The sequence below is a fragment of the Xenia sp. Carnegie-2017 genome, unplaced genomic scaffold, assembly GCF_021976095.1.
Source record: "Xenia sp. Carnegie-2017 unplaced genomic scaffold, XeniaSp_v1 HiC_scaffold_2, whole genome shotgun sequence".
NCBI lineage: Eukaryota > Metazoa > Cnidaria > Anthozoa > Malacalcyonacea > Xeniidae > Xenia > Xenia sp. Carnegie-2017.
The window spans coordinates 9,098,385-9,126,095 of record NW_025813482.1 but is presented as its reverse complement, the minus strand read 5'-3'; the positions used below and the strand labels follow the sequence as shown (position 1 = coordinate 9,126,095).

The window sequence follows — 27,711 nt, the reverse complement described above, 5'->3', positions numbered from 1 at the left end:
TCTTGGTTGTAAATGAATAAATAGTTGAACAAAAATAAAGAAAGATAAAAGGTAAGAAACAAGGGTTAATGGAGAAGAAATAAGAAAAATCAATGAATAGTTTGTGAGAATAGAGCTACCTACGACACGGAAAGATATAGTTTTACTTATGACATATGACATGAAAAGACATTACGAATTTCTCCAAAATTTGGTGAGTAAATGACGCGTGGTTTGACCCATATACAAATAACAACACTACACGAAAAATATCTTTTCAGAATTGTACAATATATTACTTAACTATATATTTCATTGATGAAAAATATACGCAAAAAGCAACTAGGGATCCAAGGATAGTGCAAAGTTTAAAACAAACACTGCCTTTCGAGTCGTACTTTAAATCAAACATAAAATGTTTCATTTTAAATTTATTTCATTTCTTCATTAACTTCCATTTTATTTTTCATTCATATATCATGAGGCGAACATCCATAGACTTCATCGTAAATAAAATCATTTTATTGCTGCCGAACTTGCAAAAATTCAGATGTAAATTATGTTATAATGATGACAAAAGTCATCGAAAAATGTCGTACATGTTTACTATGAGTTTCACATAGACTTGTATGCATAGCTAACTAAATAAGAATTCAATTCTTATTCAAATCAATGAATAAAGATGGGGAAGGGAGCAAAGATGATTTTACAAACACAGATGTACATGGCTGAAGAAAAAAACCCAATATAGTTAGATTACATAAAATATCTCTTATAAAACGCTACATAGTCAGACGAGTTGAAATTTGAAGCAACTTGCATTAAAAATATGTCAAAAATACCTCCTAATTTATTCACTATATCAAAACCACAATCTGTATTTTCAAGATATTTCCTTTTTCAATCATATTAATTCGAATTGCATAACAAGTTTATCTTTTTTCCTTTCGGATATGCTTTGGTCTAAAAATAATAAGTTTCGTTTCAACTTTCAACACATATTTTTAAAGTATTTTTTATTTCATTTACTAAAGGTTGACAAAGGAGTAGCCATTTTAGTAGCAGTTTTTTTCACTCATTGAATATTGTGTTTTATTCAACTCAAAAAGCCTGTTACTTTCAGCTACGTAAGTGTGCGTATAGTGGCCAGTATTTTCTTGATATACCTAACTTGTATATATCAACCATTGGACGTGGCATATCTACGTATAAACAGTACTTACGCAAGAATTATCCTCTTAAAGGAGAAAAAAATCCACCCTAAAATAAGAATTAAACACAAACATTCAATCCTCCATGAATACTATATCAATACACTAAGTGGTCAAACAAAGAAATATGGCAAATTTCTAACTTGTGATATTTCTTTTTCTTGTTCTTTTTGAATAATTTGTTGATATTGTGACGGTGTAAAACGAACAATTGTTGCGAGAACTTTCGAAAGTTGCTACAAAGAAAAACATCAATAGTTCTTGTAGTTCTGCTCAATCACATCAATAAAATTTTGCAATTAAAACAACAATCTTTATGGGGTCAGCAATGAGTGCTTGAAACACCCTCCGTAAAGTTTACATTATTTGTCATCCCTTAAATTGTTGCCTCTATTCACAATACTGCAAACTTTTAATTAAAAACTATAAGGAAGAAAGCCTATAAGACTTACTTTCGTCTGCTTCCCCATCATGTACTGGAACAATATATTCCTTAAATACTGTAAAAACAGACGCAAAATATCATTAAACAAATCGCTATGGAGCTGAAACCTACAAACATACGTAGCTACCTCGTACTCAGTCTCCCCAGGATTTGATGAAGGACTATGCAATGAAACAGAGGGTGAAAATGGATTTGATGTGACATTAAGCTGCGCAGGACGTTCCAGTGTTTTTATTTCATTGCTGTTCATTCCGTTACGTTTCTCTAAATCACTCTAAATAGATATCGACATATATATAGGAGTTATTAGTTAAAATTGAAATACTAACATTGAACAAATTACAATCATGACAGTATCATAGTTTACCTTCATTAACTGTTCTCTCTCACGCAACAAATCCATTTCTCTGTTTAAACGTTCAATTGTTTCCTAGCGTTTATTATTAATCATACTTAAGTACGTTTTAAGATGCATAAAAAAGCCACTGTAAAAATAACGAACCTTTAATGCATTTACTTCTTGTTGATCATTTCCTTCCTTTTCTCCCTAACAAAGATATATTTTAATCGTCATTACTTAAGAATATGCTTCGAAGAAATTTCAGGTTTTTGCTTGAGTTTAAAAAACAAAAACTCTTATAAAATATTATTGAACTGCAAAACAGATACTATTACTATTTTGTCGGCGAACTATGTATTTTCTATTTAATGCATATCAATGGTAAAGAACGATGACCTCGTGCTAGGCAGAATCAGTTCCTAACTCAATAAATGACAATCAATCTCATTGCAGTTTTCAAACGAGCTAGGACATACGTCATTTGCATTCGTTTAACAATTTACGAGTGAAACATACACCTAGGTGTACACCTTACTTTGCAAAAGTTGTGTTACGTCATGCGCGTCCACGCTTATTTTTGCGTCACGCGCGTCCATGCCCATTTTCACGTCACGCGCGTCCATGCTCATTTAAAAACCGTAATTTCCAGGGGTAGTGTTATGTTTCAAAAACAGAAAACATGTGAAATAATTTATGTCGATATTTTTTGCATTGTTTTAAGAATGCAGTCCAATTTATGAAAAATAGCGGTTGTTAGAAAATTAAATTAAGACGAAACCAGGATAAAAATAACTTACATTGGCCAAAGGACTTTTTCTCTTTTCTAACTCAGCTTCTTTAGCGTTCAACAATTTCTTCATATCAGATTGATTCTTTTTCATTTGATTTTTTAGTTTCTTTTCGAGAGCAAGTAATTCCGATGAATGATCTTTCTGTGCCTCTGCTAATTCTTCTTCATACTTTTTTTCAATTTCAATAAGTTGATCACCTGTAGTAAATTTCTTCAATTCTTCTTCATGTGTAGAAGTTAATTCTGCTATTTTAGCATTATATTCCTCTTCAATACATCTTAATGATGTTTCATGATCATGAACTAAATCAAATATCTTTTTTTCGTTTTCTTTCAATTTTTCATCACTTTCCTTTCGAAGCTGAAGCATTTCATCTTCTCGATATTTTAATTCTTTCTTTAACTCGAGAATTTCTTCTTCAAATTTAACAACAAATTGTTGTTCTTCTTTCTGTCGACTTTCGATCGTTTGAGCTAAAGTATCTTGTATTTCTTGATCTTTTCCCGCTAATTTCACTTGAAACTCTTTGATAACTTGTTTTAGTTTTGCATTGTTTTCAAAATCTTTTTCTTCTACCTTAGCAAAAAGACGCTTTTCTAATTTTTCCGTAGTTTTCTTGTGTTCATCTTCTAGCTTTTTCAATTCCACATCATGTTCTTCCTTCAAAGAAAGAGCCTGTTTACGCAAAGCGTCCATTTTTTCAACACGAAGATTTTCAACACTTTCAACCAAAACTTTTTCACTTGCTTCGAGCTGCGTTATCTTCTCATTTAATAGTTTTGTACTGTTTTTAAGGCCTCCTTTTTGTAGCTCATGTTCTTCGAGCTTTGTTTTCAGAATGACTTCATGTTCAGCAGAAATTTGTTGAAGTTTTTCTGAATGACTGACATCAACAGTTTCTAACTGTTGAACTAAATCTTTTATTTTCTCACTTGCAGTAAGAAGTTCATTATTTTTTTCTTTAAGTTTAAGCTCACCATTCTTTTTGATTTCCAATAATTTCTTTTTATGTTCATTGACAAGATTTTCCTTTAGACTTGATAAAGAATCTTGTTTTTCTTTTTCAAGTTCCGAGATTTTCTTTTCAAATTCTTCTTGCTGTCTCAACAAATCACGTTCAAGTTTTTTTTCAGTTTCTTCTAACTTATGACGATGCATTTCCTCAGTATTATTCATTAGCGTTTCAATTTCTTGTTTTTCAGAAAGAATTTTTTTGATCTGTTCATCTACAGTGCGAGAATCATTTTTACTGGAGGCCAACTCTAAGAGCAGTTTCTCTTTTTCTTGCTTCAGTTCTAAGATAGTCTTTTCATAACTATCATTCAACTCATTTACTCTTAAATCCTTCTTTTTATTTTCTTCAGATAAAGCTTTTACTTTCTTTTTCAGAGTTGTTGCAATCTTTTTGTGACTTTCTTCTTCTCGTTGTTGCTCTTCGACCATTTCATTCATTTTAACATTCAAAGACGTTATATTCTCCTTCAAATCATTCATTTCATTTTGAGAATCAATTTGCATTTTGTTTAAAAAATCTTCTAACTCGGAGTTCCTTTTTTTTAGGTTACTTTCCGACAGACTAACGGCTTTTAATTCTTTTTCGAACTGTTCTTTCTGTTTTTGAATCTCATTGACACATTCATTACGATCGTTTAATTGCTGTTCTAATTGAGAGTTTGTATATTTCAATGCATCAATTTTCCCAATTAATTCATCAAGAGTATGCTTATGGACTTCGTTTAGCTTATGAAGTTCTTCAGCTTTCTCATCTCGCTCACGTTTCACCAAATTCACTTCATCATTTAATTTATTTAAAGACTCGCAGCACTTTTCATATTCTTTACTAGTATCATTATGTTTTAACTCAAGTGTTTCGTACATTTTACAGTGATTATCCCGTTCTTTTGTTCTCTCGTTGCTTTCCTTTAGCAGCATTTCATTTAACTGAACATTTTCATTTTGCAATTTTTTAACAGTTTCGCTATGTTTTGCATCGTAACCTTCTTTAACCTCTAGCAATTGTCTGGCGTGATCATTTTTTAAATTATCGAGTTGTGTTAACAAATCCTGTTGTGCTTTACTCATCTCACTCGATTGCATGACGAGAACATTGTCGTGCTCTGAAGACATTTCCTCAAGTCGTCGTTCACTTTCTCGTTGAACCTCGTTCATTTCCCTTCGATGACTTTCAACAAGTTCCATCAACTTTTGCTCCATGTTTTGTTGCATAACATTTTTTTCATCAACATGTTTCATCAACATAGTTTCAAACTCAACAATTTTTTCATCTTTCAATTGCAAATCTTTGTTGAACTCGCTGACTTTACTTGTTAGCTCATCATTTTGGTCTTTCAAATTGTTGAGAGCCTTTTCCAAATCACATCGAATATCCTCATTTTTCTTTAGAAGTTGTTCCTCACGGTCTTTAGCTTCTGAAGCAAGTCTTTCGTAAGATTCATTAGCTTCCTTCTTTGTAAATGCCAAAGATCTTTCATACTGATTATTTAATTCAATTATTTTTTCTTCATATCTTTCCTCTAAAGATCTCAGTTGTTCCTCTCTCATAGAATCATAATTTTTAGCAATATCACCAACATTCAATTCGTTTTCTTTAGTCAGTTGCTCAATAGTCTTGTTCAAAAATTCTTCTTTCTCTTTCATTCTTTCATTAAATTTTTCTTCCATTGTTTCCATTAACTTTCTTTTTTCTTCTTCCTTTTCTTTAAAAGCTTCTTCACGTTCAGCTAAAAGGTTTGTTATCTGAGATTTCATCACATACAATTTATCTTCATAATCTTTTTCTTTCAATAAAGACTGTTGCAGTTGTTTTTGCAAATCAATCACAGTTATATTCAACTCATTGAACGATTTCTTTTCATTTTCAAGACTCGTTTTCATATTTTCTTCGCGCAATTCAGTTTCCCTTAGATTTTGTCGCAGTTCATTTACTATATCCTTCATGCCTTTTATTTTTTGATCCGCGTCCTTCGACAAACGAATTTGGTCATTGTTCTTTTCCTCTTCCAATTCCCGTCTTAGTTCGCTCAATTTCTTCTGAAAATCCGCTTTCGACAAATCAATTTCGTTAGTATGTATTTGTTTCAGTTCTTCTAATTTCTGTTCGCATTCATCCTTTGACTTTTCAATTTTTTCTTTTAAATTAGCACAATATTCTGTTTTTTCTTTAAGTTCTGCCATCAAATCCTCACACATTAAACTTTTTTCTGACAAAACACTTTCCTGCTCGCACATCAGTTGTTTTTGTTCTTCGACTTTTTGTTCATTCAGAACAGAAATCTGTGTATTCAAAGAATTTAAAGCATCTTCCTTTTCGCTTAATTTAACTTTTAGATCTTTAATCATATTCTTCATTTTATTGACTTGCTTATCTGTACCTTTCTTATATTCATTTAGTTCCTTTTCTTTCTTTGCCTCAACAGCTTTGAGTTCTTGCTGCAACTTTTCCAATTGCTTTTCTTTTTCCGTTAAGTTAGTTCGCAGTTCCTTCACAATTTTCTTCATATCAGATATTTTGGTGTCGTTTTTTTTCAAAATTACCGCAAGTTCACTTTGTTTATTGCTTTCAACCTCTTTTAACTTTTCTTCAAAATCTTTCGTCCGTTTTTGGTCATCATCTACCCTCTGTTTTTCTTTCTCCGTCAAGTTTTTCTCATTCTTTGCCATTTCTGCTTTCATTGAAAATAAATCATTCTCCAATGAATGGCATTTCGTAGACATAACTTCTTTCTCTTTTTCAAGTTCAGATATAATACTCTCAAAACGCTTCTACAAGGTAACAAAACAAAGCACATGCAAACATCTCCAAAATGGTATGACAAAATAGATTCCCCCACATGTGCATACATAGTGTGATTCTCACATAAATCATATTTAAACTGTAACATATTTTAACTATACCTAAAATAAGAATTGCTACGTACATATATGTGTTTATATACCTGATTATCTCTCATGGTATTAAGACTATTCTCAGATTCTATAAAGCAACATACAACTGTATTAAGAGATCTTATAATAGCTCATAAGCTGTTAGAAAGTCATATATTAAAAGATGCGCTTGGGAATGAGATTGGTACAATTAACGTGTAACATATCTACCTGCTAAATCTTGCCTACAACTTTCGAGATCCTGGTTCAAAGATTCTTTTATTGATAGCTCTTTTTCCAGTTCTTGGATTCGCGTTTCTAGAATGGACATTTCGTCAAATTTTCTTTTAACAATGGCATGTTTTTGCAGTTCCTGCTCCTCGACTGCCAACTGAGCCTCTTTCACCTATCAAAAAATAAGAACTTTTAACTAATTATAGGAAAACATCGCTCATTTTACATCTAATTATACGGAGTTTCAATTTTACAGCTGAGACGTGAATGGTCATTCGATATAATAATTTTTGTGAATCAAATTTGATTAGAATTTTTGCAATGTTAACATAGAAGTAGAAGAATCACACTTTTATTAAATTTATTTAAATTGATCAAATATTTCAACACGTTCACCAACAGTACTATATTTCAACAAATTAAAATATATAATATACGACTATTTCTACATAAGTGATTTTGTTAATGACAATACAACGATTATTTTTCCTGATACATTCAGTTTACAAACGACTTGTGTTGAAGTTTCTATTTTAAAATCATCGAACTAGATTTAAATCAACATATTTTTATATTTTAAGGCAAAGAATAAGGTGATTATGACCAACTATTTGAAAATGTTATTTTTATCATGTTTCAAAATCTCGTATGAAAAAAAATTTCATGTATTATGGCCGTGTAATTGTTAATTTTATTATGTACATATTGCAATCTTATTGGGGAGAGCTGATTTGTGAACTGAATTCAGTCCATACTCAAAAGTAAAAAGTACAGCTACTGGATTAAGTTTAACAAGATTATCTTGGTAGTAAACTACTATACTAAACATTTCAATCACAGTAGAATAATTTTGTTATACAAGAAAAAATAAATATGAAGTGGAAACTTACACTAATTGTGTACAACAATACAGTAATTTAAAGAATAAAATAAAAATTTCCACTTGATAGTGATGAAATTTTCACCTTTTCAGAATAAGTAATTTTCATCAATTCTTCTTTTTCTGTAAGTATTTTTAATTGATTGTTTCTTTCTTCCATTTCTTTTTTATGTTCTTCATCTTTAGCAGTTAAAACATCACTCATTCTTTTTGTATGTTGTATCTTAACTAAATCAATAGCTTCTGTTTTGCTTCGCTTTAAATCGTCTACAATACTCGTGTGATCCTTTATCATTGAATCAATAAGTAGTTCATGCTCCACACGTAAATCATCAATCGCTTTTTTTCGAGTTAATTCACTTTCCTCCAAAACTTTATTCAATTCGTACAGACTTTCTTTTTTTTCAACTTTCAAGTCTTCGTAAAGAACAGTCGTGGATTTAAGTTCATCATTCAATTGTTTAATTTGTTCAACATGACTTTTGTTCTCTTTCATGATATTTTCTACGTTGTTCATCATTTCTTGAATTGCAGTTTGTTTCTCATGTTGTACAAGCTCAACATTACGCAGTAAATCGTTACGTTCATTGTCAAAGCTTGTCTCTTTAGCCTAGTGAATAGCATATTTATTGAACGCAATCGTTCAGAAATCCGTGAAGATATTTCATTTATAAAATTTTCTATGTCAACACATATGTACACTGTAAAGCAAAGTCAATGATGAGAAACAAAATATTCATATGCTTAAATCAACCGAAACTAAAATCATGAAATTTAGGGATGTTATCCAGACCGCGCTGTGTATGTTAGAACAAGAATTGTGATATAATAAACATATTTTAGATAAACGACGTTTATTACAGTATCGTGCTCATAGCTACTACGTATGTATGTAGACAACAAAAATTATTCAAATTCAAAATAAGCACCTTTGCTTTTTCCATTTCTTTTGACTGATTTTCAACAGTTCTTTCAAGTTCATCGATCTATTCAAAAGGTTTCTTTAGAAGTTATCTTTGACCATGTCATTCTGCCATATACATATTAACTATTTGTATATCAAATCAAAGTGCGCGTTGTTCATATTGAATTTTTGTTTTGTACTTATTGGAAAAATAGAAAACAACAAAGCAAAATTAAAATTTATACACTACGACCGATGAATGACAAATATGAGTTGAGAGAAATGTATGTACAAAGAGAAAATATCAACAATCATTTAGTACGTAGCAATACCTTTTCTTTTAACTTTTGCTTTTCCACATCTGCATCACCTGATAAAATAAACGTTGAGCAAGTTAAAAATCATTCAGTGACAATCTAACTAAGATTGAAAGCAAAAACCTGCTGTAATATACAACATAGCTAAAATGTAAGTTCAATCATAAACTTGAGCAAACCATGCAAACATATTAGTTTCGCGTATAAATTTAGGCAACTTCAGGGCAATTCCTTGTTTAAATGCACTTGATGTTAATTTTGAAATTGATTCTAAGAAGAAATCAAGTACAATCCCAAATAATCGTTTTTTCAATGCAACTTTTGTATAAGCATGCAGGAGGAAAATTTTTTATTTTATTGAAAAGAGCAATAGAATATTATGTTTGAAGTTAGTGTATCATATTGAATATTACTATTGAGTTTAAAATGCCTTCTAATTATATTTAGTCACAAATTTGAAGTTTTCATAGTAAAAATTGACGGAAATTTTAACGGATATTGCAAATATGCTACATCCGTTACCAAGGAAACTATAATTTATTCAAGGAAACAAAATATTAATGTGAATGTCTAATCTGGTGTAATGTCCATCATATTCATAAATTTGCCAATTATTGAAAACTAAATAAACTCCTGAATACAGCACTTACATAGTCGTATTAGGCAGCCATAGTGAATCGTACTTATCAAATTTTAAAGTGGTTGTGCAACGAATTTTTACCTACATTTTTTATTGGCTAATCGGAATGTATGGTTTTTCAGAAGCAATTTAGTGAATGTAGAACTTTTGTGCGCAAAGTAGAAGTTATCTAATTTTAGCTCTAAACTCGATCATTTTGTGCGACTTTTTCGTCACCACGTTTGGTCGTTGTGACGTAGAAATACCGCCCCCCAATAATTAATAGTATTTACTATAGCGTACGGGGTATATTCCATGATTTTGCAAGCTTTTTGCGGTGAAAACTTCATAATTTCCTTCAAAATTTAAGTCAGACATGAATTTAAGCAGAGCATAAACACGATGTTACCGTTGCTACAATATTCGGTCAATGTTTACGTACAAAAATCACCCATTTCCTTCGCCTTTGAGGATCAGTTTATGCATTAGGAAACATATGGATAGCTATTCCTTTAGCATAATGATTATTACCGCAACTGATTATGGGCCGCCAGAAATACAATGTCTTCCTCCGTGAGGCTGCTCGCCTCTATTAATTATATAAGCAACGGTAACTGGGCGGTACTTGTTTCTACGTCACAGCTTTAATAAAAAGTTCGTAGAAAAAGTTAAAAAAATCGCAACTTTGAGTGGCTGCAGAACGAGTTTCAAAATGCCAAATTTAAATCTGTTTTCATATATACAATCAGAAAAGAGAGTTAAGCTAATAAAATAGGCAGTGAAAAATTGGTTGCATAACCACTTTAAATCATTTTAAACAAAAATTACTCGTTCATTAAAATGGATAAATTGCTGGTTGGCAAATTATATTTCCAAGAAATTGCCCTTTAGAAAGGAGAATAAAATGCATGTGCGCTGATATCACAGACATTTGTGTAGAGTCACATAATTGACAGTGCATGCTGTATGTAGTTACATTTATATTGATAATTGGCTTGCAGTATAAGCAATTTAACCAAGATGTTCAGTGGAAAGTTATGAATAAGTTATGTAGCTATCAACGCATAAGAAAAACAGTGTACAAAATGCCAAGGTAATGCTACTGAGTAAGTTATGTAGCAATCAATGCATGAGAAAAACAGTATAAAATGCCAAGGTAATGTTACTGAGTAAGTTATGTAGCTATCAATGCATGAGAAAAACAGTGTATAAAATGCCAAGGTAATGCTACTGAGTAAGTTATGTAGCTATCAATGCATGAGAAAAACAGTATAAAATGCCAAGGTAATGCTACTGAGTAAGTTATGTAGCTATCAATGCATAAGAAAAACAGTGTACAAAATGCCAAGGTAATGCCACATTTGTTAGCTTGCTAAAACACACAAACACAGAATACGTAGGACTATAATGATTTTCTAACCAGCTTCATTGTCATCGTTTTCATTGTTGTCGTTCGACGCCTTACGATTGTTTTTCAAACAATCAACCTAATACATAAAGAAAACAAATGCTTGCAATGATTTTGTTAAGAAATTCATTCGCAAAAACAATCTTACAATGTAGAGTAAAACATTCTTTACACTACACAGTCATACAATTTTCAACAAGCGATAGACTTGCCAGGCGGAAAACGGATTTGTGTTAAAAACACAATTGTCCAATATGAAATTCGAAATAAAGCCATTTTTTAAAGAAATTATTTATTATTATTTTTAACGTTTCGTCTTTAAATAACACATCATCAGACACATTACACTCCTGACTACGTACGTCAAATGTTTAACGGACGTTTTGCTGTATTTTAACACGAATATTTCAACATGAGTAAAGTTTAAACTATAAGAAAATAGCAAAGTCGCTTCCTACGTCAAATGTTTAACGGACGTTTTGCTGGATTTTAACACGAATATTTCAACATGAGTAAAGTTTAAACTATAAGAAAATAGCAAAGTCGCTTCCTACGTCAAAGTTTAACGGACGTTTTGCTGGATTTTAACACGAATATTTCAACATGAGTAAAGTTTAAACTATAAGAAAATAGCAAAGTCGCTTGTCAAATGTTTAACGGACGTTTTGCTGGATTTTAACACGAATATTTCAACATGAGTAAAGTTTAAACTATAAGAAAATAGCAAAGTCGCTTCCTACGTCAAAAGTTTAACGGACGTTTTGCTGGATTTTAACACGAATATTTCAACATGAGTAAAGTTTAAACTATAAGAAAATAGCAAAGTCGCTTCCTACGTCAAAAGTTTAACGGACGTTTTGCTGGATTTTAACACGAATATTTCAACATGAGTAAAGTTTAAACTATAAGAAAATAGCAAAGTCGCTTCCTACGTCAAAAGTTCAACGGACGTTTTGCTGGATTTTAACACGAATATTTCAACATGAGTAAAGTTTAAACTATAAGAAAATAGCAAAGTCGCTTCCTACGTCAAAAGTTCAACGGACGTTTTGCTGGATTTTAAACGAATATTTCAACATGAGTAAAGTTTAAACTATAAGAAAATAGCAAAGTCGCTTCCTACGTCAAAAGTTTAACTGACGTTTTGCTGGATTTTAACACGAATATTTCAACATGAGTAAAGTTTAAACTATAAGAAAATAGCAAAGTCGCTTCCTACGTCAAAAGTTCAACGGACGTTTTGCTGTATTTTAAAACGAATATTTCAACATGAGTAAAGTTTAAACTATAAGAAAATAGCAAAGTCGCTTCCTACGTCAAAAGTTTAACTGACGTTTTGCTGGATTTTAACACGAATATTTCAACATGAGTAAAGTTTAAACTATAAGAAAATAGCAAAGTCGCTTCCTACGTCAAAAGTTCAACGGACGTTTTGCTGGATTTTAACACGAATATTTCAACATGAGTAAAGTTTAAACTATAAGAAAATAGCAAAGTCGCTTCCTACGTCAAAAGTTTAACGGACGTTTTGCTGGATTTTAACACGAATATTTCAACATGAGTAAAGTTTAAACTATAAGAAAATAGCAAAGTCGCTTCCTACGTCAAATGTTTAACGGACGTTTTGCTGGATTTTAACACGAATATTTCAACATGAGTAAAGTTTAAACTATAAGAAAATAGCAAAGTCGCTTCCTACGTCAAAAGTTCAACGGACGTTTTGCTGGATTTTAACACGAAGATTTCAACATGAGTAAAGTTTAAACTATAAGAAAATAGCAAAGTCGCTTCCTACGTCAAAAGTTTAACGGACGTTTTGCTGGATTTTAACACGAATATTTCAACATGAGTAAAGTTTAAACTATAAGAAAATAGCAAAGTCGCTACCTACGTCAAAAGTTTAACTGACGTTTTGCTGGATTTTAACACGAATATTTCAACATGAGTAAAGTTTAAACTATAAGAAAATAGCAAAGTCGCTTCCTACGTCAAATGTTTAACGGACGTTTTGCTGGATTTTAACACGAATATTTCAACATGAGTAAAGTTTAAACTATAAGAAAATAGCAAAGTCGCTTCCTACGTCAAAAGTTCAACGGACGTTTTGCTGGATTTTAACACGAATATTTCAACATGAGTAAAGTTTAAACTATAAGAAAATAGCAAAGTCGCTTCCTACGTCAAATGTTTAACGGACGTTTTGCTGGATTTTAACACGAATATTTCAACATGAGTAAAGTTTAAACTATAAGAAAATAGCAAAGTCGCTTCCTACGTCAAAAGTTTAACGGACGTTTTGCTGGATGAAGTAAATAATATGCATTTATTCCTACCCACTAACCACTAACAGACTCACGTTACACTGAAATATGACGTAAAGAAATAAGAATGTCGATGTTTGTTAAAACTAAATAACTTTTTCACAATATGCGTACGTATGTAGCTACATCCTTAACCAACTGTACCTGAGTTTTTAAAACTTCTATAAGATCATCCTTTTCTTCAATAGTAACACGAAATGAATCAGCAATATGCATTTTTGCCTTTTTTTCAAGTTCAATTGTCTAAAAGCAATAAAAAATCTTCAATTTATCTCAAAATATCAATACATCACGGTAAAAAAAAACCTGAGAAAGAAATTTCATTATTTATAATTTTACAATCAATGTAAAATGAATTCTTTAAATATTTTAAAAAACGAAATTATATACTGACCTCTTTCAATTCTGAGATTTTTCTGATTTGTTTGTCTTGATTTTGAGTAAGATTATTCTAGAAGATAGCAAAATCAATGATAATAGTGTCGTAAATCCGTCATATTGTAGGTACTTGTATCTTCCATAGCAAATTAAGTAATTGGACTTTTAAATTCAATAATGGAATAACACAACTTATGTGATGTGCATACTTAGAACATGTAGGAAGCTAATACTGTGGTACAATAACAACAAACAGTGCAAATTTGGAGAAAACATGAGTAACACATGAACTTTTTCTATTTTCCTTGACGGTTGCAAGAATTTTCAAAACAAATTTTTAAATTTGTTTAGCATAGGTAAAAGAAACTGCACTCACAGCATTGTTCAGTTGTAAATTGAGTTAAGATAAAAAAAATCTCTGTTAAACTTCTATTGAATTCTAGTTTGTTAAAGAGGATTTAGATAAAATAATAAGTATATACACACACATGAAGTAAAAAATTTGAATACCTGAAGCTTTTTATACACATGAAGTAAAAAATTTGAATACCTGAAGCTTTTCATTTTCTTTTTGCAAATTTTTATAAGCATCAACAACCTAAAACAAAATCAAAAATCTCATGTGTTACCACATTTGCACTGGTGAACTTAGGACAGCACCACTTAATTAAATAATTGTAGCATTTTTAACAGGGGGAAGCATTCTGCACAGATCAAGGCATTTGTGAGGATGAATCATTCATGTATCGTCATACTGTTGACTTTCAAAGATTAAGTACAGTAAAGTAACATGCTTTGTTCACAGGGATTTTTACAGATCGATATTTAATAGAGAAACTTGTGATAATAATCTAACCTCTGAAAACTTTGTTTTATAACGGGTTAAAGCTTTTTCTTGTTTTTTTGCAAGCTGTAAAAGTTCTTCTTTTGTTGCAGCATCATACTTCTTATCAGACTCAGAATCATCAGACTTGTAGTCAGATTTAGGACTTTGTGGCACAGAAAACTGACGTTGTAGTGGTGTTGTTGTTACAGGAGAAGCAGCTGTTGATGTTGGGGTTGTTGCCACAGCTGTTACTGATGCTGTCACAGTTGTTACTGATGTTGTCACAGCTGTTAATGTTGTATCTTTTGATGATATAGTTGATGTTGCTTTAGTAGCTTCACTTGAATTTTCAGATATGTCTGATTTCTGCTTTGATATTCCATCATTTTGTGCACGACCAACCTAAAGTTGCACAATATGTAATTTTAACTTGGTATCAAAAATAGTGCAAGTTTTAATTAACAATGCTAAGTTCACGGTTGCTAAAAAGAAATAAATGCAATCATTATATTTATAGAAATGAGATAAGAATGATGTCAAAGATAGTTTTAATATTTCTCGTCCATTGGTTGGTTCATGTAATCAATTCATAACATTTTTCGCAAGACAGTCAAAAACTTATTTATGACATTCAACAGCATATTTTGAAGCTATCATTGCTTATGTAAAATGTGTTTAGACAGATATGTTAGAATGCTTATGAAAAACATATAAAAATAAATTAAATGCTCAATGATTATTTTTACTACATGATGCATATAACTTAAGTAAATACTGGAAAAAATTTCAAAAAGCCTTTATTGTTTGGGTTGTGCAATTTTTAGAATAATAAAAATTCAAAAATATACAAATTAAAAGAAATAGGAGAACAAATAAAAATGTTGGATAGTGCCACGTATGATATGAACGTATTTATACTTTTATTTTAAAATGTCAACAAAATTCTATCATTTCACTTTCACTTTAAGCAAGGACTAACACGTACAGAGCAAGACTATTGGTATTTTGAATTTACCTCAAGAAGATGTTGAACTCGTGCGATTACATTTTGGGATGATGTGGTATTGTGATCATCTTCGACCGTTGGAGATGTTACATCACTCTGGTTGCCAGAGACGTTGTCCTTTTTCAACACAGAGGAGGTTCTCTTTAAATAATATGTTAAAGAATTTGCGTTACATCGCAACATGATTGTACTGGTTACGGTTTTAATAAGAAAAAATATTCAAAACTGTATCATCAAACTCATCGAAGTTTGTTGATCTATATCCAATAGTGTATGTTGATTAGAAAATAGCTAACCTCATTTGAACGACGATTTAACTTTTCACTCTTAGATACAGGACTCTGCTCTCCTTCTGATTCACTTTCTATTTTTTGTTTTAACTTTTTAAACATTATTCAGAAAAATTTGTACAATTTCGCCAAAATTTTATTCATCTCGCGTGTTTTTACAATCTTCGAGAAGTCATTTTTGCCAACTGTGCAGTGCTGCCACTTTGTGTATGCACATTTCACCTACCAAAACTTTATTTTCCCCTACCTCCCCCTACGATGATTTTCCTTGTTTCTCCTACTTTTCACCTACACAGCAACATATCCCCCCTATTTTACACCTACGTCGGATCATGTAGAGTACAGGAGTTCATGTAGAGTTCATTGGTCGGATCAGACCATTGAATTTTTTAGTCTGTTTTTAAAAAGGTGATGTTAGTAGTTGATCAAATCGATTGAATGTAATTTGTCTTCAAGGTGTGTTTTTCTGTCTTCTTGCAGAAGTTATTCAATTTTTATTTTTGACTCTTTGTTGCTGACCGATTTGGTGAGGATTCCATACATGTTCTGGAATAGTGTTGAGAGAATAATCTCATCGTACTTTGACTGGTGATGACATTGTTTCAACTTTACTTGCGATGTCACAGTGGTACAAAGCATCTTCATCAATATGATTGTGGTTGCTTTTGGTCTGCTCTGAGATAATGGCTACTTGCGGTGATTGTTTTTTTACGTACAAATGTTATATTTTAATCCCTAAAATCAACCAAAAGGTAGCTGTACTTTATTGTTCTACATATATTGCTATTACGATGATTATTTTTTTCTTTAATTTCTTACTTTCCTTTAATTGAATCATGCTTTAGCGTTTTGTTTAATTTTGCAGCCTTGTAATATAGATTACATAAGATAAATCAAACTAACATGTGAAATGCTATTTGCTTACCATTTTCGTTATGTATCTTTGTTTTGTTTCTCTTAGTACACGAAAGAAACTGTAGAGTGACTATAGTTTTCCAGCGTTTTATAGGTCAGTGGGAATGTGATTCGTCATATATTTTTTTTTTGATTTTTTTTCATGTTGAATGATTTCGTTTTATACAATACATATTTCGTATTTCACGTGAGCAGTGGCTAAAATACTTTTTAAGGCAAGTACTATTCTTATCACTAAACTAATTCTGGATTTGAAAAAATATGAAGAGTATTTTTAAAAACTGATTTTGTAAGAAAAAGAGCCTTTGCAGGAGTTGGAAAAAATTACGTTTATTTTTAACTTTTATCAAAATTTGGGACAGATAAATGACCTAACATGAAGATTGGACAAATCAATTTCATGGCATTTATCTTCATACAACAGACAGCGGCCTTGTTTCGTGAAGAAAAGATCGTGGTAGTCAAAAGCAAATTTCCGCCTTACGTAACAAGAGTTTTTAAGCATATATACTATATTGGTACAGTAGATAATGGGACGCTAGACTGTGAAATGCCTGGAGCAGTTAAATATCGATGGCTTAGCATCAATAAAGAAGAAATTTCCGAAGGTTTGCTTAGATATTAGCAGTTTACACTACCTTTATTGGTATTTTGTATAAAATCTCTAAAGGTTAATAGCACTAGACACTTGGTATAAAAAACTTTTTCTATGATTGTTATTAATGTTGTGTTTCTTCATTAATGTATTTTTCTTTATTTTGTGTTTGTTTTCTATTTTATCTTGCCAAGCGATAAGGATGTACATTATTGAATCTGAGTAAGGTTGTAAATATATCAACAATAGATTACTCATTCGCTTATATTGCTTTCTGTAATGATGCTTGTGCTAATCTTTATAATGCATTATAGTATCATAGAATCCACTCATTGTTGCTATATTTGATGGATAATCGTCTTTCACGTAGAAAATTCATAAAAACCTTTATAGTTAATGAACTTTGAATAAAATAAAAAATGCTTTCATACAGGTGGTTATATATTTTCCTGGGAAAACAACATGAAACAGACGTATCGAGATAAACCTTGGCTGATGGAAATATCTCTATTGAATTTTCAAACAAATGCTGCCCTCATCCAGTGTCAAGGAATAAATGGATATAATAAAGAGGTTATAGGTGAAAGAATATGGATAGTTACCAGATTACATTCACCACTTGGTTATCCTACAGATCCAATCATTTGTGGTGGAGATAAAGGTGATTGTGAAAAGTTAATGTGGCAATTTCGCATTGAATGTATGCCAGATCATGGACCAGGATATAGAGGCACCAGATCCAAAACAAAATCTGGTGAGAGTTTTTATCAAAATTACATCAGTGATATGTTTAAATATGCCACTTGCTTCAGAACTTTGAAGTTTTTACCTTCTTTAAGTGTTTTATGCCGTAAATTATCTTTTTTGCCCTGAATTTTTGATTTTATATTTATGTATCAGGAGAGGAATGTCAGTACTGGAACACGTATTATCGCTATTACTTTCTTAAACTGAAGAGAACATTACCCAAACCAAAAAACATAGCAGCTAGAGATAAAGCAACCGAAAAGTATGCCATGGTTTGGGGTGGCCGACATGTTCATCGTGCAACATGGAAAGAACACCTATTGTTGTTTGGAGAACATAATTATTGTCGTGCTTTTGTACATAATTATATATATTCAGGTCAAGTTCGCCCTCCAGAATGTTTAAAACATTCAGCACCGAGATATTATGAGAAAGATGTTGCCCAACCTGTGAAAGAATTAGAAGCTTGTGATGTTCCAGATTGTAGTCCATGCATGTATGGTGATGGTAAAGGAAATCTTTCCCCTTATAGCTTTAAACTTCCAGCATATACTGGTAACGTACGGGAAACATTCCGAACGTAAGTGTAACTCTGATATTTTTCATAATAAAGACACTACGTATATTAATTATATCATGACTAGAGATTTCACTCTTTTTTAAAACTTTCTATTCTCCAATTTTATATTTTATTTTTCCTTCATGTTTCCATTTTTGAGCAGTTGTTCTCATCTTCATGTTCACAAACTATCTTTTATCTCATTTTAAGTTTCATTTATGTATAAAAACATATTTGAAACAGAAATCTTTTATTCTAAATGAAAGTTAATGATGATGATACTCAATCATGGTCGTGTTTTTTTTTTGTGTTTTTTTTTTATAGAGAGGAAAAAGTTGAACTTAAAGGGGAATAGGCGTCATGAAAGGATATAAATATATTCTAGTCAACACTAGACTTATACTTATTATAGTCATACTTTTCCATATTTTTAGATACACTGGTCCAGGAGGGAAGAAAATGTATCGTAAATGTTATATGGCTCACTCTGATCCCCATCATTATACAACGTGGTATACAAAAAACAAGTGTGTGACTACACTTGTGCTTCCATGGAACAGAAAAAAAACAGCCAAGACACCTAGTTGCTTTGTTTCAAAAGCACCAGGCAGTTTTGAAACTCCAAACCTTGATTTACATGGCGGAACCCTTGCAAAATACATGATTCTTGCACGGTTTGTTGCAATTAGTAATTTTTTGTTCCTTAAAATAAATCAAAACTTTCTCTTAATACCATTCATGACTTTGCATAAAATTCTTCCAAAAAATATGTACGTAGTTCTTTCGTATATAAAGATTTTAAATGTGAATACCAATGTGCAATAAATATATCTTGATCAATTTTTTATACAAAGAAAAATGACCAGGCCCTTGGAGGGAAACCATCTTTTGCATCTGAAAAATTGTGATTTTTACATTTTTTTGTTGCCTTAGATGTCGCATTAAACAATGTACCGTTCGTCCTGTGTGGTTTCTTTTTTATAACGAAGATGATCACATTGTTATTGATACACAAAGCTCAAAAGAACCTCGAAAATTTGTATTCCTTCAAGGAAGCAAGGTTGTGATTAAATATTACGCGTTTGGTATGCACTTGAAAAGCGGGCTAAAAATCAAAGCAGTTGATAAACGAAAAGAAAATGCTATTAAGGTAAAAGTGTAGCTTTTTTGTTTACCTTTAGCTTTAATGGTTTAGGTGTAGTAAGTAGTCTAAGTAGTTTAGCTTTTAGTGCATGTATAGCATAGTTTTAGCGAACGAAAAAAGTTATTTGGCTGTCAAATGAGATGATATATTTAGAAAAATACGCACATTCAATAAACACCATGTTTGTATTTTTTATTCATACAATTTAGGAATGGAGGAATGAGGTTGAACTTGCACCAAGAATGTCGCGGTTGATCCTAGGAGATAGAGTAAAACGTCAATATACAGGACAATATTACTTTATGTACAAATTTGAGGAAGCAGATAAAACACTTCAACTTGGTACTTATTCACAACTATTTCATATTGAAATCCGAAAGCCACTAAAAATATCATTAAATCCACTCAGCATTCACATTTGTGAGTTTCAAGAAGGTACGTCTGCCCTCTTCAAATATACAGCTCTATGAAAAGGACTAAGATTTAATGAAAAAATTGCTTTCACAGGAACTTTTCGTCTCAAAATACATGGAGAGTTTGAGGTTTTCAGTAAAGACATAGAATGGTCTTACTCAAAGAAACAGAATGAAACTCGTAGCTTGGTAACGTTAAAAACGTCGTTTATCAAGATCAGTGAGGATGGACGAATGATAGCCGTTAAGGAAGCAGCTTTTATCTATGTTAAAGTAAAATGGAAACATGGTGCAGAAACAGCTGAAGCAAGAGTTTTTGTAGCAGGTTAGCGGTAGGTTTAATGAATAGCCCAGACACGAAAAATACTCCTGCTGCTTGTGCTAATATTGTAAAAATACTTCATCGCAGTTGCTGCTATTATTTACCAAAGTTAACGGTTGTGTTCTTTAACTTGAATAAAATATAGATACAGTTTTGAATTCTAAGCTTTGCAAATTTCAGGAAAACCAAGATTGCAAAATGTCTCTCCATTGTTAACAATCACATTACCAGATAAAACAATCAGACTGGCCTTGGCAACAGACAGCCCAAAAAACAGACTTGTTTGGATACATGATGCACAAGAAATAGAAAAAATACCAGACCAGCCAAACATGGCATTCTCACAAAAAAACACAGCTAAAGATATTATCTATATCTTGACTATTGAGAACATTTTGAAGGAACAATTTGGTGTGTATACAGTTAAAGCTTTGAATTCCAGAAATTGCGGAAATTCTATTGAGTTTGTGATTCGTGGTCAAGGAAAAAATATCCTTCGTTCAAAGAGCTATGATGAAATGACGTTGATACCTTTAACTAGAAAACTTATTGCACAATTCAAAGCTGTCATGGACATGATGCAGTCAGGTAATTTTTTTAATCTCAAAAAAAAGTTCGCCTTTCATATTTCAGTGTCCGTTTTCTATTTTAACAATCATCAGCGAATAGCGTTTATCTTCTATCTCTTGTGGCGATGAGAAAACAATAAAAATTTGCAGCGATTTGGTATAATTTTCCCTCCTTTTCTTTTTTGAATAAGAACAAAACTTGATAGTGGTATGATTTTTGACGAGTTCTCTAGTTTTATGAAACGATACTAAAATAGTACCTGCATGTGTTAGATCTAATATCTTAAAATGACATTTTCTCATCGAAATTAATTTCAGATTGTGCTAACATTATTGGTGAGAGTAAAAATGAAAACAAAAGTTTTCCAGTAGTTGACAGTGAAATAAATGATGAAAACACCTTTAATATTTATGAAATAATGGCAGAAGCATCAGGTATCATTTGATGAATATAAGAAAAGTAAATATCTTCTTAATTACAACTTATATCATTAATCTCAAAATTGCTATAAAACATTTGTTTAGTTCCGTTATGTATATCTCTTGAACAAACCAAACCATACTTCCATGTGGACCTTCTGAACTTAACAAGAATAAAAGGAATTAAAATATCGATGGAGATGAACTCTGATAGCAATAAAAATGTTGGCTTGCGTTTTATGTATAGTTTGGATGGATGTCGATGGAAGTTACTTGGGGCAACACCTAGAATAAGACAAAATATAACAGATGAAAATCTTGAGGTTTGGTTGTCGAAGTGTTTTCATCATCAAAAACAAATGTTATCAAGTTTTGTTGCAATGGACACCAGTATTTTCATCACAGTGCATACATTTATCATTTTGTCGTGTAGAGTGAAACAACAAATGGTATTCTGACCCATATTGAATCAAAATTTTCAAGTCGTATATTTACAACAGATGGTTCGCTCGTATGGATTGGTAACACATCCCTTATATTTGCTCGACACATTCGTCTATTGCCTACAAAAACTACGGAAGAGGAATTATGCATTAATTTGAAAATTTATGGATGCACAGTTGGTAATGCTAATACATTTTTACTTTCAATGATATTTAACTTTGATATTTGTATCAAAAATACAGCAAAATAATAACAAACTTTTTATTTTACGTTTTCTCTGAATTTGCTATCATTCATATGGCTCTGCATTCAGGAATACTGGATATTGTAAAAAAACCTCCACGTAAAATTCGGTCAAGAAGGTCGATAATAATTGGAGCATTGGTTGGTCTTGTGGGTACTTTTGTTGTTGTCATTGGATCATGGTATTCATTCAAACGATCAAAACAAATAATACAAACCGTTTTAAACTTTTGGGTTCAATTAAGGTACAAAATTATGAAGAGATTATAAAATATTCAAGTATTAATTATTGCACTTATTGTAGACCATGATATGTTTTAAAAGATTTTCCGTTATAATCTCTTTAGATCATTGTTTGGTGAATATATTTATGAAGAAGGCTACTATGAATATTATGAAGTTCCTGTATCTGATAATGACGATAATGATGAAAATATCTATACTGAGATATACAACACTCAGGTAAATTCGAAAATCAACTAAAACAATTATGGAACATAACAAGTTAGTAGGGAGCACAGCTTATACGAATTATTATTAGGTAGGAGAACAAGACTGCTGTGACTACACATAAACAAAAGTTTATTTGAGAATTTTTCTATGACAAAAAAAAACTTCTTAACTCTGTTTAACACCTTATCCTGAGGCAGGTCAGTAATTTTTTGTTTTCTTATTTCAGCCTAAAACTGACGAAATACAAGATGTAGACAAAGTGGAATCAAAAGAAGAAAATTAATATTTCAAAGCTTTCGAACTTGAATTACAAATAATTACTATTCTAAATATGTTGTTTTATTTATGAATAAATTCTTTTGAAAATGTCGAAGAATCAACCACATTTTAATTACTATTAAAAAGACAATTTTGTTGGCATGGATGTATGCGCGCGTTCACTGAATTAAATGATGTCATGAATCTTAGCAAAGTCAGCGATAATAATGGCTGAACTTACACAAAAAGTATCTTTTGAAGAAATCTCTGAATTTCATGAAAAATTTGAAAAATATTTATTATATGAATCAGAGAAAATCAGCATTGAGAGTTTTGAGGACCTTGTAAAAGATTGTGATTCGCAAATACCTCCGTTTAAACTACGAAAAATCGTAAGTGAGCGCAAGGCCGAAGGTCAAAGCGATGAGTTGGATTTTGTTGAATTTCTTGAAATCTTCAGCAAGTTAAGCACAAAGACAATTGGTGCAAGATTTAAGCAAGCAATTGATAAGAAAGAAAATGTTATTACTGTCTCGACAACATCTGCATCAGCACTAGGAACTAAACATTCATTCCTTGATGCTGAGAAAGAAATGTTTTCACTGTGGATAAATACTTGTTTAAAAAATGATTTATCACTCAAAGGTTGGTTAAGATGATAATACATTGATATTTCCAACAAAATAAAGTCAATGTCTGTGCTTTACTGAGTAAAGTAGAAAAACTAGCTAGTAAAACTCTTAAATTATCTTAGTAAATGGCAGTATTGATACATATGTATGTATGGCGATCATTTGATAATTCTTTTTTAATTAATTTTTGTTGCAGACTATCTCCCTATTGATCCGAAAAAGCCAAACTCAATATTTTCTGCAATTAGCAATGGTATCATTTTGTGTAAGTTAATAAACTGGGCTGTGGAAGACACCATTGACGAGCGTGTTATGAATACAAAGAAGCTGACTGTTTATACAATACATGAAAACCAAACTTTGGTTCTGAATTCTGCTATGGCAATTGGCTGTAATATTGTCAACATTGGAGCTGAAGATCTTATTAATGGTAAACCTCATCTTGTTCTTGGGCTACTTTGGCAAATAATTCGTGTAAGATATACATGATTTTCTACAATTTCAACTAAATTCCCCTCCCCTCCCCCCCCCTCCATCACTAAGTTAGGAAGATATCATCGCTTGTTTCAGATTGGATTGTTCAACAGAATCAACATAAAACAATGCCCAGGAATTGCTGCTCTTCTTGAAGGAGATGAAACTATTGCTGACGTAAGCAAACTTTCACCAGATGTCATAATTCTACGTTGGATCAATTATCACATCCGCGAGACAGGATATTGCAAAGTTGTGAAGAATTTTTCTGATGATATTAAAGATTCTGTGGTTTACAGTATTCTACTGAAACAGGTGAGAATGAAAGGCATGTTAATGTAGAGATTTTATAATTGAAATCATGCTACCAAGTCCAATTTCTATAAAGAAAATTAAAGAAAATTTTACTCAGCGATAAAATTCATGGCAATCCATTTTATAAAATTGTAAAGCTTAGTATGATGAAATACTGATAACTTTCCCCAATAAAATAACAGATTGCTCCTCCAAACATCATACTTGATGAGCCTCACATTACTGAAAAAGATCTTACACAGCGAGCCGAAAAAGTTTTAGAAAACGCAAAGAAACTGGACTGCGATTCTTTTGTACGGGCCAGCGATATTGTACAAGGACATCCCAAATTAAATCTTGCATTTTCATGTCATCTTTTTAATACACATCCATCTCTTGAGTTTGATGATGCTGATGCAGTGGACATTGAAGAAACACGAGAGGAAAAGACATTGAGAAACTGGATAAATAGTTTAGGTGTAAAACCACCTATTCACCATCTTTTTTCTGATTTATCCGATGGTATTGCTCTGGCTCAGCTTTTTGAACAGGTACAAACTTTTAAAAAGAAATAAAGCCAATGCTTCCTGACAGTTACAAAGGAAATTAATGATAATGGTGCTAGAGAAGAATGATGTTAGGATGAGGAAAGAGGGTGTTTGCCCGAGAGAAGTGTTACATTTTGGTGAAGAAAGCCGAATGGTATTATGGTGATGGGAAAATAGTGTTGTGGCGAGGAAAGAATGGTGTTATTGTGAGGAAAGAATGGCATTGTTGTGTTGAGGAAGTATGGTGTTGCGGTGAAGAATGAATGGTGTTATGGAGAGAATGGAGAGGAATGAATGGTGTTGAGGAAGAATGTTGTGAGAATGTTGATGGAATGGTGTGGAAGAATGGTGGAAGAATGAAGGAAGGAATGGAAGAATGGTGTTGTGGAAAAATGAATGAATGAATGAATGGATGAAGTGTTGGAAGAATGGTGTTGTGGGAGAGAGGAATGGTGTTATGGGAGAGAGGAATGGTGTTGTAGGGAGGAATAAATGGTGTTGCGGTGGGTGGGGGAATTATGATTAGTAGTAAGGATGGAATAGTGTTGTAATGAGGGAATGATGGTGCTATGGTGAAAAATGAATAATTTTGTGGTGATGGAACAATGGTATTGGGGTGAGAAAGAAATGGTGTTATGGGGAAAGAAAAGAAGGGTTTAAGTGTAGGAAATGAAAAAAACCCAAGGATTTTGGTGCTGTCTTTATACTCACAATTTTTAGTGTTTTTCTGTATATCACATGCGTAAGTCATTAGATGAAACCGTCAAAATTACATGATCATCAGCACTCATAAAACACTTTACAAAGGAATACTTATAAAGCCTTATTCAGTAACTCACGCTAGAAGCTAATACTTATAAAGCATGAACACAGGTTTGTTTTCGGTATGACCACGCGTGAAAATAAACTCTAGTCAATTCAACGATCTATCTGATTCAAAACTAGATAAAAGCTAACTTGCTTTTTAAATAACTTTACTAACTCCAGTTATGACACATCATCCTTATTGTCACTCAAAAAATATTGTTTAGATAAAACTCGGAGTTGTAAATTGGAAATCCATATCAATGCCACCATTTCCTAAACTTTCTGGGAAAATGAAAAAATTAGAAAATTGCAACTATGTAGTTTCCGTTGCAAACGAGTTAAAACTGTCTGTTGTTGGTCTTGGCGGTCAGGATATTTACGAAGGAAATAAGAAATTAATTCTTGGCTTGGTGAGTCAAGCTATGCACTTTTACACTCTGTCATTATTGGAATCCATTGCTTCATCTGATAAACCTCTTAAAGATGAAGTAATTGTGGCTTGGGTTAACGAAAAGCTTGAAAAGCATGAAAAAACATCAAAGATAACAAGTTTCAAAGACCAAACAATTTCATCATCACAAATAATAATTGATTTAATTGACAGTATTAAACCCAACTCTGTGTTCTATCAAGCTCTTCAAACTACAGACATTGATGAAGCTAAATTGTCCAATGCAAAGTTTGCTATTTCCATGGCACGAAAAATTGGAGCTCGCGTTTATGCTCTACCTGAAGATATTGTGGAAGTAAATTCAAAAATGGTTATGACAATATTCGCTTGCTTGATGGCAGCTGCTCTCAAAATGGAATAAAATCCAACATTCTGTAATTTCTCTGGAAAATATATAGGCACTGTATTTCATAAAGGTTCCATTAATGAAAGGTTTAAATTTTCTTGAGTTAATGTATTTTGTGGCAACATGCATGTGGGCATTTTTTAAGGTCCTTGGTATATATAGTAGCTATCTCCAATACACATGACAAAATTCAAAATTCTCAAGACATGAGTGAGCATGGGCGATCACTGGGTTGAGAAAGGGGATACTTTTTTCCAAATCTACAACTAAAGGAAGTGTAGGGGTATGAAATAGGAAGGCAAACAAAAACTGTAATGTCGGTCAAAAGGTCCATGGGTCACGAAGCAATAGCCAAAATGTTTGATTGTGCCCCAGGTCCCTTGATTTTTCTAAACGGCGGGTCTTTGTCTTCATACATATTTTCACCATGGTTATACAATTGTTTGCACAGTTTTCATTATTGTAAGTTAAAACATTTTTTTGCAAGATGGAAATATTCATTTTATTTTACATAAGGTGCAAGCATATGGCATCAAGCGTTATTGGCTATGTTGTTTATAGCGCTATGAAAAGCAAAGATGATGACACTTAGCTAATAAATTGCTTTTACTTAAAGCTTCCTACACACTAAGAATTTTGTTTACATTTGAAAACGGAGACGTTTATAACATTTTTGTTCGCTTCAGACGTCCGTCTACACTTTGAAAAATATATAGACGTAAAGAAACAACTTTCATAACAAATGTAAAAATATTTGAAAATCTAGCTTGGCATGTGTGTATATAAAAATTTTCGAAAACAGCATAATGTACTTACTGCAAAAGCAACATTGCCTCCTCAGTTAAAAAAAATTTGATGAAATACAAACCAACAAAAGTTTACATCAATTTTGGTTTTAAATGTTTGTATATTGTGGACGTTCTGAAACATAGGGATGAATTTATGATAATAAAGAACATCGAAACATTGAAAACATGATTTTTGATATCCATTAATCGTTCCCTAATTAATTGACACATCAAATAGATAAATATAAAGAAAATTACCTCGCTCTCAGTGGGAACTCTTTAATAAATCAGAATTCGAAAAGTCTTTCCTGGAGTTTAAGTTCTAGTTTTATAGAAATTAAGTTACTGAGTGCATCATTTTAAGAAGCTTCGTTTGTATTATCGACAATTTTATTTACGACATAAATGCTGTTTCCTGGATTACAACTTTCACACTAAACTCTTTGAGTTTGATG

General features: G+C 31.8%; 2 protein-coding genes and 1 long non-coding RNA gene across 3 annotated transcripts; 2 read left to right on the top strand and 1 right to left on the bottom strand.

The window, feature by feature from the left end:
- Nucleotides 1–397: 397 nt before the first annotated feature.
- Nucleotides 398–16,031, bottom strand: LOC124440631 (golgin subfamily A member 4-like). The gene is made up of 20 exons (XM_046991035.1): nucleotides 15,841–16,031; nucleotides 15,554–15,685; nucleotides 14,569–14,940; nucleotides 14,263–14,310; nucleotides 13,729–13,785; nucleotides 13,479–13,577; nucleotides 11,026–11,092; nucleotides 9,002–9,039; nucleotides 8,695–8,751; nucleotides 7,851–8,375; nucleotides 6,883–7,057; nucleotides 6,723–6,760; nucleotides 2,773–6,549; nucleotides 2,138–2,182; nucleotides 2,003–2,065; nucleotides 1,763–1,909; nucleotides 1,643–1,690; nucleotides 1,334–1,426; nucleotides 1,203–1,239; nucleotides 398–942 (listed from the first exon to the last, which is right to left on the bottom strand). The coding sequence occupies exons 1-19, from the start codon at nucleotides 15,934–15,936 to the stop codon at nucleotides 1,210–1,212; spliced, it is 5,907 nt and encodes a 1,968-aa protein (XP_046846991.1). The 5' UTR covers nucleotides 15,937–16,031; the 3' UTR covers nucleotides 398–942; nucleotides 1,203–1,209.
- A 6,336-nt stretch (nucleotides 16,032–22,367) lies between these two features.
- On the top strand, nucleotides 22,368–22,966 carry LOC124439761. The gene is made up of 3 exons (XR_006946447.1): nucleotides 22,368–22,450; nucleotides 22,553–22,667; nucleotides 22,885–22,966. It is a non-coding gene; the product is annotated as an uncharacterized LOC124439761 (long non-coding RNA).
- Nucleotides 22,967–23,926: 960 nt separating this feature from the next.
- On the top strand, nucleotides 23,927–26,483 carry LOC124440843 (plastin-2-like). The gene is made up of 4 exons (XM_046991281.1): nucleotides 23,927–24,022; nucleotides 24,119–24,337; nucleotides 24,520–24,867; nucleotides 25,896–26,483. The coding sequence occupies exons 1-4, from the start codon at nucleotides 23,927–23,929 to the stop codon at nucleotides 26,481–26,483; spliced, it is 1,251 nt and encodes a 416-aa protein (XP_046847237.1).
- Nucleotides 26,484–27,711: the final 1,228 nt, after the last annotated feature.